General features: G+C 37.2%; 1 protein-coding gene across 1 annotated transcript in view; it reads left to right on the top strand.

Annotated features, from left to right (window-relative positions):
- Window positions 1-17,821, top strand: part of LOC149207318 (protein PECTIC ARABINOGALACTAN SYNTHESIS-RELATED-like) — an 89,143-nt gene that overhangs the window by 34,302 nt on the left and 37,020 nt on the right. The window contains exon 5 of the mRNA XM_089395680.1: window positions 7,036-7,124. Within this exon, the coding sequence (XP_089251806.1) occupies window positions 7,036-7,124 (89 nt within the window). The remainder of the gene's footprint in view (window positions 1-7,035; window positions 7,125-17,821) is intronic.

Here is a 17,821-nt window from a genome sequence, read left to right as displayed (position 1 = left end):
CAAGATTGAACCGGATTCAATGACTTGGATTTGAAAAGAAAACATAAAATAATCAATTGTTAACAAAAAAATTATTTTTAAGATTTCAAATCATTAGCGGAAAAATATGCAAAGTTTGCTCATCTATATACCATGTAAGGGTGAATATATCAAAATGGCCCTAAGTGCAATACATATCAACAATAAAAAACATAATCTGCGAGTCTCTAAATGGCCTCTAGAGTCCAAAAACAATACTACAAGCTACTAGGCGATTAGCCTATCGCAAATCAGTGATTAACATGATCACTTATCAAACTCGTTACTAATCCACTAATGCTAGAAATGGGATCATCAACAAGAGATACATAAACATCATCTGGATCAAAGTCTTTAGACTTGAATTCCTTAACCTTATAATGTGGTAGAAGTTGAATAAGCTTAACATGCCTAACCAATAATTTTGGTTTGAGTGAAGGGTTCATCGCCTCAACCTTATAATATGATAGAAAAAGCTTAACATGCCTAACCAATTATTTTGGTTTGAATGAAGGGTATATTTTTGTTAAGGTTATGGCAGAGGAGTTCAACAATCAATACCACCAATATCAGAGTTCAATAATCAATATCACCAACATCAAGGTAGATAAAGGATTTCATGCTCTTGATTAATTGCTAATCCCATACCATCATACATGATAGAATTCAATGAAAATGTTGCAGTCTTACAAATTATAAAATATCGAAGACTATCAAGTCTATTGAATTTTGAGTGGGATATGATATTCGACTTTCCTCGTATGAACTCCAATAGGTTGGAACCGCTCTCAAACATCCTGAAACAATTAATGGTAATGTTAACAAAATAGGTAAAAGGATAAAGAATTTAAGATTAGCATTGATTTCTAGCATTAATAGGGTTGAGTTAGGTTTTTTGTTTAGGTTTAGGGTTTAAGAGGGGGAGGGTTGGTTTTACAGCTAGAGGGGGTTGCTTTGGGAGGAAAACAACGCTTGGTTTCCTCCAAAACCACTTGAAAAAGCCACCAACAGGTGTCTTGGGCTCCCTCCACACATGTCAAATCTGATTGGTTGGCTAGGGTTGAAACTAGTCAGTTACCAAACTAGTTGGTTTGTATCGGTTAGGTATCAAACTAGCCAGATTGATTCCTAACCAGTACAAATTGACCCTCCAATTCGGTTTTGTTATCGGCTCATTACCCAACCCTATCTGATCGGTGGTTGACCGATTACTAGTTCGAACTGGCTTGTTTTCAAAACTACGGGTGGGACTTGGTGAACGTGCATTGATTGCAAAGCGATATACAAGTTTATGCTCAAGAACACCCCTTGCCCTAGATTGATGATCTGTTGGATCAGTTGCAACAAGTGAAATACTTCACTCAAATGGATCTAAAATTAGGGTATCACTAGGTTCAAGCCAAAGAAGAAGACACCTGAAAGACCGCCTTGAAAACCATACAAGTTTGGTATGAGTGGTTAGTCATGCCATTTGGTCTATGTAATGCACTAATGACAATCATGAGATTAATGAATCGTGTAATGCACCCTTATGTAGATTCATTTGTTATTGTTTACTTGGATGATATATTGGTTTATAGTGCTACCTAGGATGAGCACATCTCACACTTGATGCATGTACTAGAGACTTTGAAGAATCATCAACTATTAGCAAATTCAAGAATTGTGAGTTTGCATAATAGTCATTGGTGTATTTAGGTAATGTGATTGGTGGAGCGGAGCTCAAGATAGATCTTGCCAAGATGGAGGCTATCATGAAGGGTTTGTTGTCTACAAATGTCTTTGAAGTGAGAAGTTACGTTGGGGCACAAATGTCTTTGAAGTGAGAAGTTCCATTGGGGCAATACAATACCTAAGAAAATTCATAGCTTCATTTTTAGCAATCGTGGCACCACTCTATGCCATAACAAAGAGTAGCAAGAATTTTTGGTGGGGGAAGCGTTAATAGAAAGCCTTTGAAGAGTTGAAAAAGAAAATTAGTCATGCACCAGTTCTCATGTTACCAAATTTGCAAAAGCCTGTAGAAGTGGAGATAGATGTGAGTGGGTATGCCATGGGAGTGATCTTGATGCAGGGAGGGAGGCCTATATGCTATCATTCCAAAGTATTTCATGGGGCAGTCCTCAACTACTCTACCTACAACAAGGAGCTCTGTGCTTTGGTACATGCTATCAAAAAGTTGAAATGCTATTTGATGGGAAAGGAGATTGCCAACCACACAGATCCCTAGTAGCTACAATACCCACATGCGCAAAGTAAGCTATAACATACTAAACATTGCAAATGGATGGGGATTTTACAACAATTTCATTTAGTTACCAAATACAAGAAGGGAAACTCAAACAATTTGGCTGGCATGCTTTCAAGGCCACCCACATAAAAATTATGGCTTTTGGAACTCTGATGCACATGGAGCCTCTCACTCATAATACATATAGAGAGGCATATACAGAGGATGAGGATTTCAAGGAGGTGTTCCATTAGTTGCAGAGGCAGAGTCATGCAGGCAATGGTGACAACACAATTGGCTACCATCTCTAGAATGGTTACTTTACAAGTTGGACAAGCTTTGCGTTCCTGAAGATGAGCGATTGCAACTAATTAGAGAGGCTCACACCTCCAAGGTTGCAGGGAATTTCGATGTAGGGAAGACAATGGCCAACTTACGTAGGTATGTGTTCTTGCCCATAATGCTAGATGATGTAGCGGATGTATGCTTTGTTTCACCAACATGCATAGTAATAGGAAATAAGGTCTATGGCATACCTTACCTGTACCCTCTCATCCTTGGGAAAGCATTTCCATGGACTTTGTGGGAGGTTTGCCAACAACCATGAACATAAATGACTATTTGTTCGTGGTAGTTGACAGGTTCAACAAGATGTGCATTCTCGTGCCCTGTAAAAATACAATCAGAGGGAAAGAAGCAGCTAATTTGTTCTTTGAACAAGTCTGGGTGCACTTTGGGATACTGAGGAGCATCATTTCAAACAGGGACCCAACTTTCTTAGTGCATTTTAGACTACATTGTGGGCGAAGATGGACACGAAGTTGAAGAGGTCTGTAATATCCATCCATAGACTGATGGGCAAAAATAAGTAGTCAACAGGACTTTGGTGCAACTTTTGAGGGGTTACAAACTTACAATTAGAAGCATCTGGGGACCTAGGATGAAAATTTGGTATATATACAACACCCTTATAACAAAGAAGTCCACACTTTTATTGGTAAATTCCCATTTGAAACTTTTTTGGACATTTGCAACCTTCACTATTGGATGTTGTACTAAGCATGATCAACATAGATTAGAGAAGTCATTTATAGTGGGAGACAGAGTATGGCTACAATTGAACAGGGAGAGGCGACAAGGTCTCCTGGTAAGAAAAATAAGACTCTGCAATATGATCCTTTCAAGATAGTGGAAAAGGTGGGAGATAATCCTTATAGACTTGGTCTACCTCGATACATGCATATTTAGTTAGTGGGAATGTGGACAATCTTAAACTCTATGAGCTTTCCATGTTGGATCAGGAAGAAGAGCAAGGTCTAGATGCTTAGGTAGAGTTGATAGAGCATAGGTCTAAAACTAAAGACAGGGGTAGCATGCCTTTTGGGAGATTGGGTTGAAGGGATAACTTCCATGCAAGGGTAAATGGTACTCCAAAGAGAAGGTAGAGGAAAAGTTTCTTCATCTCATTCAGTAAAGCTTAAAAGCCTCCCAAAATGGGGATGTATGATATGGATTGGATCATTATATTATTTGTCATCTATCTCGATGCTTTTAGAGTGGAAAAATTAGAGGAATCAACTTTTAGGGTCATTTTTATCAATTGTCCCAATTTGAAAATTGGGAGCGAAAAACATCCAGAGCCATTTTGAAGCATTAAATGACAATTTTTCGTGGTCCCAAACTTATTTTGGACTAAGATCTCATATTCTACAGATCAACACATTTCCAACGATGCAAGAATTTCCTTAATTAGAGCTTATATGAGAAATTTATGCCTCCAATAAGTTGACCACCATGGTTCAAGTAGTGTTGTGAACATCTCAATTACATCCTGATTTTATCCTGAAATAACGAGTTTTTGGCCTAGCCGATGTTTGTCGATTTTTACAGATATTTTTATGGTATCTTAATTGTGCTGATGTTTGCCGATTTTTACCGATATTTTCCCGAGTTTTACGATTTTTGGTTTCTTGGACCCTTTCCGATTTTATCCCAATGCCGATGTTCGCAACGTTGGGTTCAAGAGGATGCAACGGTAGTCCTCGTTACTCATGCCAAAGGGGCTAGCCACATGGTGACTATTGCCTCAAAATCTAGCAGGTCTAGTGAGATGCCTCACAAGGCAAGGGCCAAACCCCGATGCAACAATGAGGTGGATTGCCATTGTCACCTCAACAATCCTCTTGCTCTTTAGTGGAATTTCACCATGGGGAAGCTTCCTAGTTTTCACCTAAAGGATATTCTAAGTCAATTGGATCAAGGTACTTGTTGAATGGATAAGGGCACAATTTTCTATAAATAGGAGCAACGTACCTTATACAAAGCCTTTGTAAGGCACTTGATACCTAGGGTTTCAACATGTTTACTAAATGAGTGTCTAGGCATACAAGCACAAAGAAAAGGCTTGCAAATGATGAAATCAACAAAGAGAGGGCAAAACTTCAATTTAAATCCTAAGTCGAAGCGTTAACCAAAGTTAGGGTTTCTTTAGGGCAAAATTTGCTTAGGGAAGATGATATCAACCCTATGAGGGCAACTTCAATAATAAAAAATTCTAGATTTTGAGTGCAGAGGATCAATCAAGGTGAATTCAAGCTACGGGAGCATCAACATCCATCTAATACTTGCCCTAATTGAATTCGGTCCTATGCCCTAACCCTAGCGGCTTGCCTTAAAGGGCTTAAAAAAATAAACAGGGAGAAAAATATAAGGTTTTTATGATTTTTTTTGACCACCACAAGGATTCCCATTGCCTTTTCCCTACTTGGCTGATCGAGTCTTTAGGGCTAAATTTAATAAAAACTAAATCTATGCTTGGAGTAAGGGGGAATTCCATAGTTTTCACTTGATAATCCCTAGCTATCCTTTTATGAGGGGAGAAATTAATTAGAAGAAAGCACCCTAGGAAACTAACATGAAAAAAGAAATTTGACATGCAATGATCAAGCAAGATTTTCCAATAAAGATATGCATTTAGACATGGAACAAGAAAAAAACCCTAGCATATATTCCAGAGAATCTGACGATGAAATTTGGAAAATTAAGTTGGGGATGTATTCTTTGCAACACTGTTGAATTTAGTAATATCTAGTCAAAGTTATGGATCAAGCCATGCAAGTTCCAGTTTGAAGTTACCAATCCAAGTGATACCAGATATAATGAAACCCAATATGCAAAGAAGAACATGATTAGAGGAAGAAAAATCAACAACATGTAGAAATTCCTTGTAGATTCAAATTTCAGATTGTAATATGCTAAAACAATTGACTTGAATCTACTCTACTCATCAGCGGAAACTATAAACAATCGGTGAAATCACGAAGCATAAAAGAGAAAGAATTCAATCACACATAACATAATGATTTTCTGGGGAAAGCCATCATTAAAAAACCTTTCTATCTGTATATTGCATTAATAAAAAAATATGAGAAGATTACAATGCTTTGCTCAAGCCTGAGCAATCTTTGCACTATCTCGATTCTCTATCTATCTCATTGCTTCCCAGACAAGCTCAAGCCAATACATAGCCAATTCTGTTGGCTGCCAAGCTCCTATTTCCTTGCACAGTTTCCTTGGGAATTAGACCATATTTAATTGGGAAATTCCACAAATATGAATTGCGCAATCCTCATATGCCTTCCTCTGATTGCATGCACCACCTGTACAATTCGGATGATTATACAATTGATAATACACTGTCCCTGAACTCCAATCTCAACTGAGTCTTTCTTTGATCTGACATGCATGAGTTAATTATGAGTGAATCTTCAGTTTACTGGTTGATGACTACTGGTTACACCCCACTACTGCAGGGTACACACCACTATTGGATCTCCCACTAATTCCTCCATCAGTTGAAACAAGTTTAATTGACTTTAATTCAGTTAGACTGATAAATAATTACAATTCAAAATAAATTCAACTAGGGCTCCTAAAAAGTAGGAGACACTCTACATGACTCTAGTTAGACCCTCAACTCGAATTAACTGAGCCAACTAAGTCGAATTAACTTAGTTAACTATTACAAGTTGTCATGAGATTAGGAATTACAATTTAATTTCTAATTTAATTCAAGGACAAAATTAAATTATGATTTTCTTGTTGCATTTTCAACACAGCAACTGTGCTTGCATCTTTGGGATGAACCAGGTTTTGATACAATTTCATTCTTTTCATTAGAATGAATGAATAGCCTAACTTTTCTGTTGCCTCAACTGCATGGCTCTATTGCTGTATAGCTGCATGCAAGACCTTGGCCCAGGGTGCCCACACGCTGTGCTTACAAAGATGGAGATGGTCAGACAGTAATACTTTCATGTCATTTGATAGATCATGAAATCCAAAACCTTTTATTTTTCCATTTTTCGTTTGGGCACAAACTTAAAAAATTTGGAAGAAACAATATCCTACTAATTTCGTTCTCAATTCTTTTGGTTATGTTCTGCTAAGGTCACTGAATAGTTTTGCTAGTACTTCATTATAGGGAAAATATTATCCAAGATTCAGCTTCATGATTTACAGTCACATTACAACTTCCAGAATGCTCATTGGAGGCCATTGACATTTTTGTGAGGCATATTCCCAAATGTGTTTTAATTGGAGAAAATTTATTATCATGTTCAATCAATCATCTCCTTTTCTCTTTATATGGCCCAAATATTTAATGAATTACATGCTTTCTGTTTCAGAAACCATTTTGGTTCTAAGAGAGTAGACTTGTGTTATGATCAGTTTGTAAGATAGAATTTTGACTGTTTAAATGACATTTGATGCATGGATTTTTGCAGATATGCAATGCAGTGGCAGTTGCAAAGATGATGAATGTGACACTTATCCTACCTATTTTGAAGCAAGACCAAATTTGGAAGGATCAGACGTGAGTCTATCTTATTGCATAGAGTTTATGCAGTCAGCTGTCTTGATTGAAGTGGTTTACTGCACATGCTTGTCAATTATGTAAAGCACATTTTATTTTGTGTCTTTCTTTTGGTTTTCTTTTGTTCCCTCTTTGCTAGGTTCCCACATTGTTCAAAAACACAAAATATTTTTCTATGGGAACTTTTAAAAAAAGCTTAAAAATGCCAGCAATCAAAGTTCTGTAGGTTGTGTTCTATCATCATTTCAATGGGTGGTTCAGAAGAGCTGTCGAAGTTGAAGGTTGCATCCTTCGAAAATAGTCTCGACAGAGTGATCCTTATCATCAGTAGTCTCTGCAAAGGAATCCTTATCATTGCTAAATAGAGGAAAACAGTCATACTTGCAAGTTGGAAGTGGGCCTGGTTTAAAGCAATCATCTTATTTTGTGGCATGACGAGGGCACTATTTTGAGTCACATAGAAGCTATAAGTTATGAAGCAATCTCCATTGGAGGAATGAACCTAGGATTCCAGGATACAGATATAGGGATGGATATTTGACATTCTGTTTGTTTTAAAGTTTTGGATATGATACAGCTGGATACAGCGTATCTAAAAAGACATGAAAATATGTGTGCTTCATGTAGATGGATGTTTGCATGTGTTTGTATGTGAAATAAATGTCTTAAAAATATAATACTAAATTTTAAAACTGAACTTCACTGAGAAGCAGATTTAATTGTCAAGATAAATCCTTAAGATTAATAACCTTATAAGATTTGTTAAAGATCTGGTTGATTCAACGAAACACAAAATGGTTTATGAGATTCCTTGCTCTTGTGGCAAATCTTACATTGGTGAGAATGATGTTTTGTTCAGGTAAGATGAAGGAACATGGGGCAGATATCCAACACGATTGTATTCACTCAGCCCTTGCAGAGCATTCTCACAAAATGAAACATTCCATCCACTTGGAGGACACCTAGGTTATTTCCGAAATTGTTTACTTCTCAAAAAAGCACATCAAAGAAGCTGTAGAAATTGACGAGCCCAATTGCTCGAACAGGGGTGAAGGTCTTGAGATAATTGATGCTTGGTTTCCTATCTTGTAGAGTCAAAATAACATGTAAAATACATCTAACATCATAACATAAATAAAAATAAAAATAATCATTAATTATTAATAAAAAGTATAAGTGACTTACAAAAAGGGAACCTATGTTGCATGGGAACCCGTGGGCCGTAACCCTTGAAAAACCCTGTACCTTGCATTCTTGGGACTTAGAAACAACCTGTGAATGCTCTAGAATAGATGGTGATATCATTTAGGATGTGGGAGCTTCTAGGGTGTTCCTAGACTGTCCCTTGCAAACAAATTCAGGGAAGGTCAACTATCCCTTGACCCTACCCACGGTTTAAGAAAAAAATAGAAAACCTAAATCTAACTCTGTCCCCACCTAAAATCTAAACCTTGTGTGCCTGTAAACTCTACCCATCAGCTCAACATATCATTATTCTATTCTCCTTGGCTTCTCTCTTTGTTGTTGACACTCACATACTCCATCACACTAGACTCTAAGTCAATATGGGCGATCATCTGTGATTCATATCCTTGATTGTGATTACAAGCTTCCTCACGATGTCATGGGGGGATGGGGATTGTTACCCACCCAAGTGGGTAACCCCTAGGATAAATTTTCCTTTCTTCTATTCGGTCAACCTGCTAGCCAGCATTCCTATGATTATCCACAGAAAGCTGTGCCTCAAAACTCTCCACATATGCTTTGGTCAGTGTTGTTCTTCCATCTAGTGTACTTCTTGTAGGAAGGTGGGTCATCTATTATAAGGTACACTAACAATTTCTGTAATCATATGCTTTGATTTAATGTTAAGGGCATTTTAATATGAATGACAGGATGAGCTAGATTATTGATCATTCTTCATTGTATCCTTGTCTCACGTTTCACCTTGAAGGTTATCCCCTTGTCCCTAGTCCAGTGTGACCTTCTGTGAAGCCTTTTCCTTCGATTATCTAGGAGGGGCACAAATAGGAGGCCCCTCAAATAGCGTGCCCAAGGTTATCCATACTTATCACTTTCCATCGATCTCTTGTATCCACCTCCATTCTTTGGATTGATTTTCATTTGTCACTGCTACTTTCGACATCCTTGAGTAGGGGCCTGAAAACTTTGCCCTTAGGAGTTTGATGTAGCTGAAAGCAGTGTTGAAAACATCGGCATTGGAAAAATATTGGCGAGGGTCCTGAAAACATCTTTTCGGCAACATTCGCGAAAAATCGGCAAACATTAAAAAAGGCAAAATATATTTATTTTTTTAAAAAGATTTTTAAACATATAAAGCAACAACGAAACATGAAATAAACACATTGGCACATAAATATGAAGAAAACACTGATATATATGATTTAATGGATGTCAAATAAAAATGATACATCAAAGGTGATACCAAATCATTGTTGATCCCCGATAATTGTCCAATCAAGGACTCAAATGTGGAGAACCAATACAAAATAACATCACATATATAAATGTATCTCATCATTATGAGTTATATGTAGTAAAACAAACAAAACTAGCAACTAGCTATCTAAGATCAGTGCCCTCTCCCCCTTTTACGGGAAAAGATGATGAGTTGTTTGCCAAGCCTGCCCTTAGAAGTAGAAGGCCTTGGCTTGCACCTAATGTCAAACAATGATTGTTGGGTATGGAACTATGCTCTCCTATCTCTGTCACAGATGGTGTTGATGCTCCCACATTCTCCTCCTCCTCCTTCACCTGCTCCCCCAAGTGCTCCTCTTGTTGCCCTTGTACTAATGGTTCCTCCTATAACAATCTAGGTGACTCCATGATGGGAACCTCAGAATCCACCCTCCACTTAGAAAATACATTAATATTGTCTAAGGAAATGGCATCCACATCCAGTGGTTTCTCTACTTGCTTCATTCATAGTTTAAGATTGTAATGGACACAAACCAAGTCATTAAGGTGTGAGAAGTCCAATTTGTAAGAGTGTCATAAAAAAATTAATGAGTCTTGACACTTGAGGGTCATAAATTACAATAAATGTAATTGCTCAGTTGAAGGCTAAAGCTCAAAGTTATAACCTGTTGCACTTCTTTGAGTGTATTTTCTCAAATACACTCCAATTGCGCTCACACCCCGAAGCACTATAGGTCTCACTGAGGATTCTGATGGCCAATTTATGCAAATTTGGTGCCCTTGCACCATAGCTTCACCCTCAAACATCTATAGCAAAATAAAGAAAAGTTAAAAACTTAAAACGTAATTAAACATTCAAATAAAACATAATTGAATTTAAAAAATATAGAATTCTAAATTAGTAAATTCTAATGAGTCATGAGTTGTCACTTAAGTGGCATGAATATGGTCCTTTCATGAATAGCATCATCAAATCCAAATAGTCCAACACGATCTCGATACATCTGTATCTCACGATTGATTTTGCTACGTAGCTTGGCATCAGGTACCATCCTATGAATACAGGTATGGAGCCATTCCATCATCTCGCAATCAAAACCAAAGTTTCATTTGTATGAAAATGCGGGGTTGATGAAAGGTGTTCTTGGATGAATGGGTCGATGAAGCATCCCTATCCACTGACTATCAATGACATCCCATAACATCATCTGTCTATTAAACCCAACAAAACCCTTGTTTGCATCAGTGTTGATAATATCGGTATCGGGAAAATATCGGCGAGGGTCCGGAAAAAATCTTATTGGCAATATCGGCGAAAATATCGGCAAAATATCGGCAAGCATAAAAAATGCATAATATATTCATTTTTTTCAGATTTCTAAACATATAAAGCAATAACAACATGAACTAAACACATTGGCACATAAATATGAAGAAGGCATTGATATATATGATGTCAAATAGAAATGATACATCAAACTTCAAAGGCGATACCAAATCCTGCTGATCCCTGATAATTGTCCAATCAAGGACTCAAACAAAATAACATCACATATCCTGCTGATCCCTGATAGTGATAATTGTCTAATCAAGGACTCAAACAAAACAACATCACATATATAAAACTTTAAAAGTATTTCATCATCATGAGTTATAAACTTATATGTAGCAAAAGTTGGAAAACAAATAAAACTAGCAGCTATCTATCTGAGACCATTGGCCTCTCCCTAGCAGCTTTCTTTCTGTCTTGTTCAGCAATTGCTTCAAGATCTTTTTGTATAACCTCTGCACTAGAAACCATACAAGGCATCACATCTGCATCATATGCAGAGAGTTTAGCCAGATGGTATTTCAATCGTGTAATCCCTCCTGACATCTTGGTCCCACACAAGTTGCATGATATATATGCCTGATTTGCCCCACCAACAGCCTCCCCATACTCCCAAAATGGGTCCAAGGCTTTTGGCATATTTGACATTTGTAGTGAACTAATTCAAACCTAGGGCACAAAAAAAACAAAAAATTGGCATTAAACCCCCCAACACAAAATGAAAAAATAATAAGTAATAACAACCTCATTCAAAAAAAATTACTACATTATTTGCATTTTGCAATGTGAATGAAAAATGGCAATAAGAGGGTGCATAAGAAAGTTGAAAAAAAAAAATGAAGCTTGCTGTCCAAATATGGAGAAAACCCTTGCATTGGTTCATGGGCATGAAAATCATAGCAAATGGAAAAAAACAAAGAAACAAAATGTTGGTAGGCAAAGAGGCAAGCAAGCATAACCCTAAATCTATGAAAAAATCATTAACATAGAGGTTTTTAAGAACATACCTGCTAATGGAAGAAATGAAGTTTGTCTCACTACTCTTCAATCTTTGATCCACAAAAAAATCTTAATTGGTGGTGATAATCGTCGTTTGATCTTCAAACCCTCCTTGACAAGCACCACAAAACTCTTTCCCTTTCTTCTCCAACACTCAGAAACAGAAATGAAGAAAAAAAAAACCAATTTTCGTCTTTTATAGCCGCGGAAAAACACGCCCGGCGATATTTTAGATCGTCGCGCGATATTTTCGAAAATATCGCCGATATTTCGTAAATCTCGCGATATTTTCAAAACCCAAAAATATCGCGATATTTTTGGGGCGATATATCAGCTCGCCGAAAATATCGCGGTATTTCCGATATTCAGCGATATATCGCCGATATTATCAACAGTGGTTTGCATAATAAAGCATGAATGGTCTCTTTGGCCCTATCCATGGCCTCATACAAATAAGCCATTGCAGGCTTATCCCCATCTACCAATCTCAGAACCTTTACAATAGGTTCAACTCCTTGCCAAAAGGTGCCAGTGTACACCATTTTTGCAATGACTCTCCCATCTTGTCTTCTGCTATATCTACAATCATGCCATTGATCATAAATAAACATTTGCTTCAATTCAAACTGACATTGAAGCAAAGACAAAACAATAATGAAGTTGGTGGCAAAATGTGTGATTGTAGGACACCATTACTCCCTGTTTTTGGTGTATCTCCTCATGAGGCTAAGAACAAAAGCATGGTTATATATGAACTTGGGGATGCTCCTAGCCATATAAATCACCTCCTTGATGAAGGAGAGTTTCCCCATATCCTGAAGCATCAAATTGATACAATGTGCTACGCATGGAGTCTAGAATAATGAGCGATGCTTTTCCATCAATAACCACATAATTAGCTGCATTATCTGTAATGACTGGCACCACATTCTGCACACCAATCTCTTGGACAAACCCATATAACAACTCACATATGAAGATAATTAATGAAAATAAATAAATAATTTAGGCGACAGAAACATGACAGAAAAGGCTTTTAAGCCTGAATGTATATTCACAAAAAAGAATGGTACATTATAAATACATCAAGTTATGTCTCAAGATAGTTAGTCTATCTTGGACATACAATCTTTTGGTTGAGTGAATATCTCAACCACACACCAATCTAGGAGGCTAACTAGTTGGAGAGAATCTCTCAACCAACTAGGCCTAAACAAACTCCCAAGTATTAGGAACAAACTCATTCTAGAATGGACGAGCACACCAAATACAAGTAGGAATTATATTTCCAAGTTTCATAACTTTATTATTTTGTGAATACTTGGACTTATTGATTGTTTATGTGTGTATGAGGCTAACATCTCACCCCTCAATCATAAGTCCAAGTAATAACCTGGTACCATCTCCAAGTCTTCATGTCGAAACTGCTGAACTAAGCCTCAATGAAAAATTGCCTGAAAACCACCAAAACTGGATGCCGAAAACTCTAATATGAAGAGAGCGAACCAAGAGACGTGAATCAGCTACAAGTCTGATACATCCCTGAAAATGCTTGAAAACTGAATCAAATGTCAAACTACAAATCAAAAGGATCTATCTATCCTTTGCTGGGTACAATGACCATCCAAGTGAACAAAAATGCCCACAAATGTACTGTCAATCAACATCCCAATCGCTTGTCCATTGACAAATGTTGATTCCCCTTGGGAAATTGTGTTGTAGAAACTTTCAGTCTAACAACCATCCTCATCAATTCCCCCCTTTGTCAGTTGAAAGGAGAGACCATAACCATCTAGATTTGTTTTGAACTCGCCCCCCTTCAGATGTAGGGGAATTTCTCTTTTTAATTTTGTTCAATTCTTCAGGCAACTTTATCTTTACCTCTGTCTTGAGTAGATTGTAGGACTTATGCAGCTTCTTTACTTCTAGATTCCATCTCCAAGGGTTTATCCATCCATAATTAACTGTCATTTTAGTCTTCTTCTGCATTCGACATTTCTTTGATAGATTATTTGTCTTCCCACAATGAAGACAAGGATGGAGGTCGAAACATTTACTCTCCATATGACCATTTCTTTTACAATGGTTACACTTAACAAGATTCTGGGTATTTTCTAGAAAACTTGCACTTACAAACTGAATTGGTTTTGAGAAATCTGGAACATAAAAATTGTTTTCTTTGTTGTATCCCAAACCATGTCAATCTTTGTTGAATGAAATTTCTTCCCAAGGTCTGATCACCATCTTGGAAAGACCATTTTCTTGTTGTTCTTCACACCTGCTACTGTTGCTGATATTTTGTGCTTGGTTCATTAAGTCATTTGTATCACACTGAGCATCAATCATCTCTATTAACAATTCATTTGTATCGCATGCTGCATCAAACTTTTCAATCAAATCATCAGTACAACTAGTTGCGTCATTTTCTTTTAGTAGCACAACTTGCTGGATGAGATCATCCGTGTCACAACTTTCATCAACCTGGTGGATTAGATCATTTGTGTCACAACTTTCATCAACATGCTGAATGAGGTCATCTATTTCAAAAATTGCATTTGTTGTTTGGATGAGGTCTTTTGTGTCACATATTGCATCTATCTTTTCTGTACATCTTGCATCAAGTAGATCTTGTTTTTGCCTCAATTTTATCTGGAGTGCATTAATGAGTTGTTCTTTCATATCTAGTTCATTTTGAAGATCTTTTGTTGCTTCTAATGTGCTAGTCATTTGATTAATTATGTTTTGATTTTGCTTTAACTTCCACTCAAGTACTTCAATTTTGTTGTGCAATTCATGATTGCACTCTTGCAATTCTTTAATTTCTAGCTCTGCACTTTGAAGATGTTTTCCTCCTTTACCCATTTTGGTCTTTAACACGCTCGCTTGATTATCACGCTCGCTTGATTTTATGTCACCGTAGGGTGTCAGTGACAACCAATAATGCACCCCAAAGTTTGATTACAATCTTAAATTTAATGATTCAACTCACCCTCTCTCAAAGTAAAACATTACTTTGGATTACAACAATGACCTTCCCTTAAAAGAAAATTCACTTATCACTCCATATTACAAATCACTCCAAAATTACAAAAAATTACACTTATCACTCCAAAAAATTACTAAGTTTAAAATCACTCCAAAATTAGAAATTTCCAAATAGAAGCTGCACTTTATTGCTCCACACCTTATCTCTCCATTAATTTTAGTTTAAAAAAATAAATAATTAATAATTTTTATTTTTATTTTTCTCTTTAAATCACTTTATAAAAAAGTGTAAAAATCACTTTAAACTTTGTGCTTAAACTAAAGCATGCACCATACGAGAATTAAAATTATAAAAACGCACCATACTTATGAAATCTTTTGGAAGATTTTTGGGCACAGTCCAAGGCAGATGGGTTTCAAGGAGTTGACGGTGCTGGCTCCTCCATGTTGGCTCAACGCCGATTCGGCAAACTCCTATGCGATGTTCGCTGTAGGGCTTCTTCGCTGCAGGTTTAAGAGTGGTCTTCTTCCAGCTGATCCATGTAAGATTGATCTTCCACACAACTGGCTTCTTCATGCTGATATACACTGTTGGCTTTTCTTCCAGCTGATCTACGCAGGATTGATCTACTCATGATCGAATCCCGGAGGCTCCTGGAACATCATTCTGTTTCATAAATTTAAATTGTTACGCTGATTATAAATCCGATAGCTCGCTTTTCCACATCGGCTACAATATCCTCCACACTCTACAAGCATATCTTTAATTTGGGTTTGGATTGGGTTGGCCAAATTTACAGTAAATTCTCACCATTTTATTATATCTTCATCATAGTTTGTTGAAGTCTTGTTAGAGTCCATGATGCCATCGACTGACCATTTGTCCTCATGGAATTTCCTAGCCAGAGACGTGGAAATAAATCATTCATTGTCGGTTCAGTGTGAGGAGAACGTGGTGTTTATCCACTCAATGACCCCATGGTCAAGCTTAATTCGAAAACACATGCCAAAACCTTTGATCATGCAGTTTGGCAGCACATGAATGACGTCAGAATTGGAAACTTTGATGAATAGTCGATTCCGCTACCCGCCTAGATTTGATGTTGATCTGCAATCCTGCGAATTCCTGCGTTCGCTCAATCCTTCAACGTTGCTTCAAGGATTTATTTCTCGGGCCAATACCATTCAATGTTGATGAAACCACCTTTTCATGATTTCCCTCAAGCACACATAATTGTATCTGCAATGCAAGAGTTCAAGGCGTATCCAAGCTTCGGTGCCTTGATGCTTCAATGCTTGCTAGATGCTTTATTTGGGCGTTTCACCAATGGACAAGAGTTGATCCAATCTTCAACGCTTGATGTTGCTGGGCATTCTCATTTCTTCCATGATCTGCAAGAATCAAACAAGCTCCATGCAAATTGAATTTGACAAATTAAAACTGATTTATGGGTGTCCAAACAAGCAACACAAAGGTGGACTCGCAGACAACGCAAAGAGTGCAGTCTTTGCAAAAATGCGATTTCTGAGATCGACAAAGGAGGAGGGGCATGATTCAAATAATAATTGGTTCATAAATCAAACTTTGATTAACCTCGCTTTTGATGGCATGTGCTCAAATTGTCACTTCTCTCCATTGAGTTTTGAAGGTTCAAATTGATCCCGAAAACGATCAACCCTCTACATAGCAGCATCCAATCTCTCACACATTCCACTAGATACATTCATCAAGATATGAGACATGAAACACTCACACAACACTTACTTTGCACAAAGCCTTTTTACAAATTCTTTCAACCAAGCTCTGATACCAATTGAAGATAATTAATGAAAATAAATAAATAATTCAAGAGACAGAAACATGGCAGAAAAGGCTTTTAAGCTTGAATGTATATTCACAAAAAATAATGTTACATTATAAATACATCAAGCTATGTCTCAAGATAGTTAGTCTATCTTGGAGATACAATCTTTTGGTTGAGTGAATATCTCAACCACACACCAATCTAGGAGGCTAACTAATTAGAGAGAATTTCTCAGCCAACTAGGCCTCAACAAACTCCCAAGTATTAGGAACAAACTCATTCTAGAATGGATGAACACACCAAAGACAAGTAGGAGTTATATTTTCCAAGTTTCATAATTTTATTATTTTGTGAATACTTGGACTTATTGATTGTTTATGTGAGTATGATGCTAACAACATATCAATGTTGCATCTTTTATATGTGTTGATGCATCCACTGATTTAATAAACATGGTACCTTTAGGAAAATATACCAAGAAATTTAGAAGGGTCCTATCCTTTGTATCTATCCAACGATCAGACATCCCTATGCATCCAGAGACCTCCCATGATTGCTTCAACTCCACCAATCTAGAGTTGATGTCTTTCTTTTCTGCTTGAAGGATTGGCCCCCGCAACTCCTTCTATGTAGCACTTTTGTACCCTAGGTCCATAATAGCAATAACATCACACATTGCCTGCCAAAATGGATTGTTTTTGGTGATGCTGAGAGTTAAGTCACTCTAGTAAAGACACCTCCCCATAACTCTGTCTGCTTCTTGCTTCTCCTTTTTTTTTTAACCACTGACTTTATTGAAGGTTGTGCTCCACGTCCGATTTGTGGAACAAAATATGATGACCTCCTAGTAACATCAACAGGTGAAGCTCCCCTCACTACTCTTAGGCTTAATCTCGGAAGCAAATAGCCTTGAGGATCTTCCTGCATGTTCGGCCTTGTTTGCATATGCCTCTTCTTTCTTTCTGTCTTTTTCCTCAATTGCTTCATATGCAGCTCCTAGCTAGAATTCTTACAAAGCCCGATATCATGGCTAGAGATTCTAGCCAGATGGTATTTCAATCGGGTAACCTCGCCTGTCAACTTGTCCCCACACAATTTGCAACTTAGATATTGCCGATTTGTCCCACTATCAGGTTCCC

This window comes from Pinus tabuliformis, chromosome 1_2 (genome assembly GCF_031772625.1).
Source record: "Pinus tabuliformis cultivar Carrire ecotype Pingquan chromosome 1_2, CPIR1, whole genome shotgun sequence".
NCBI classification, from domain to species: Eukaryota; Viridiplantae; Streptophyta; class Pinopsida; order Pinales; family Pinaceae; genus Pinus; species Pinus tabuliformis.
The sequence above is the reverse complement of the archived record's forward strand: the minus strand, read 5'-3'. Positions and strand labels throughout refer to the sequence as shown.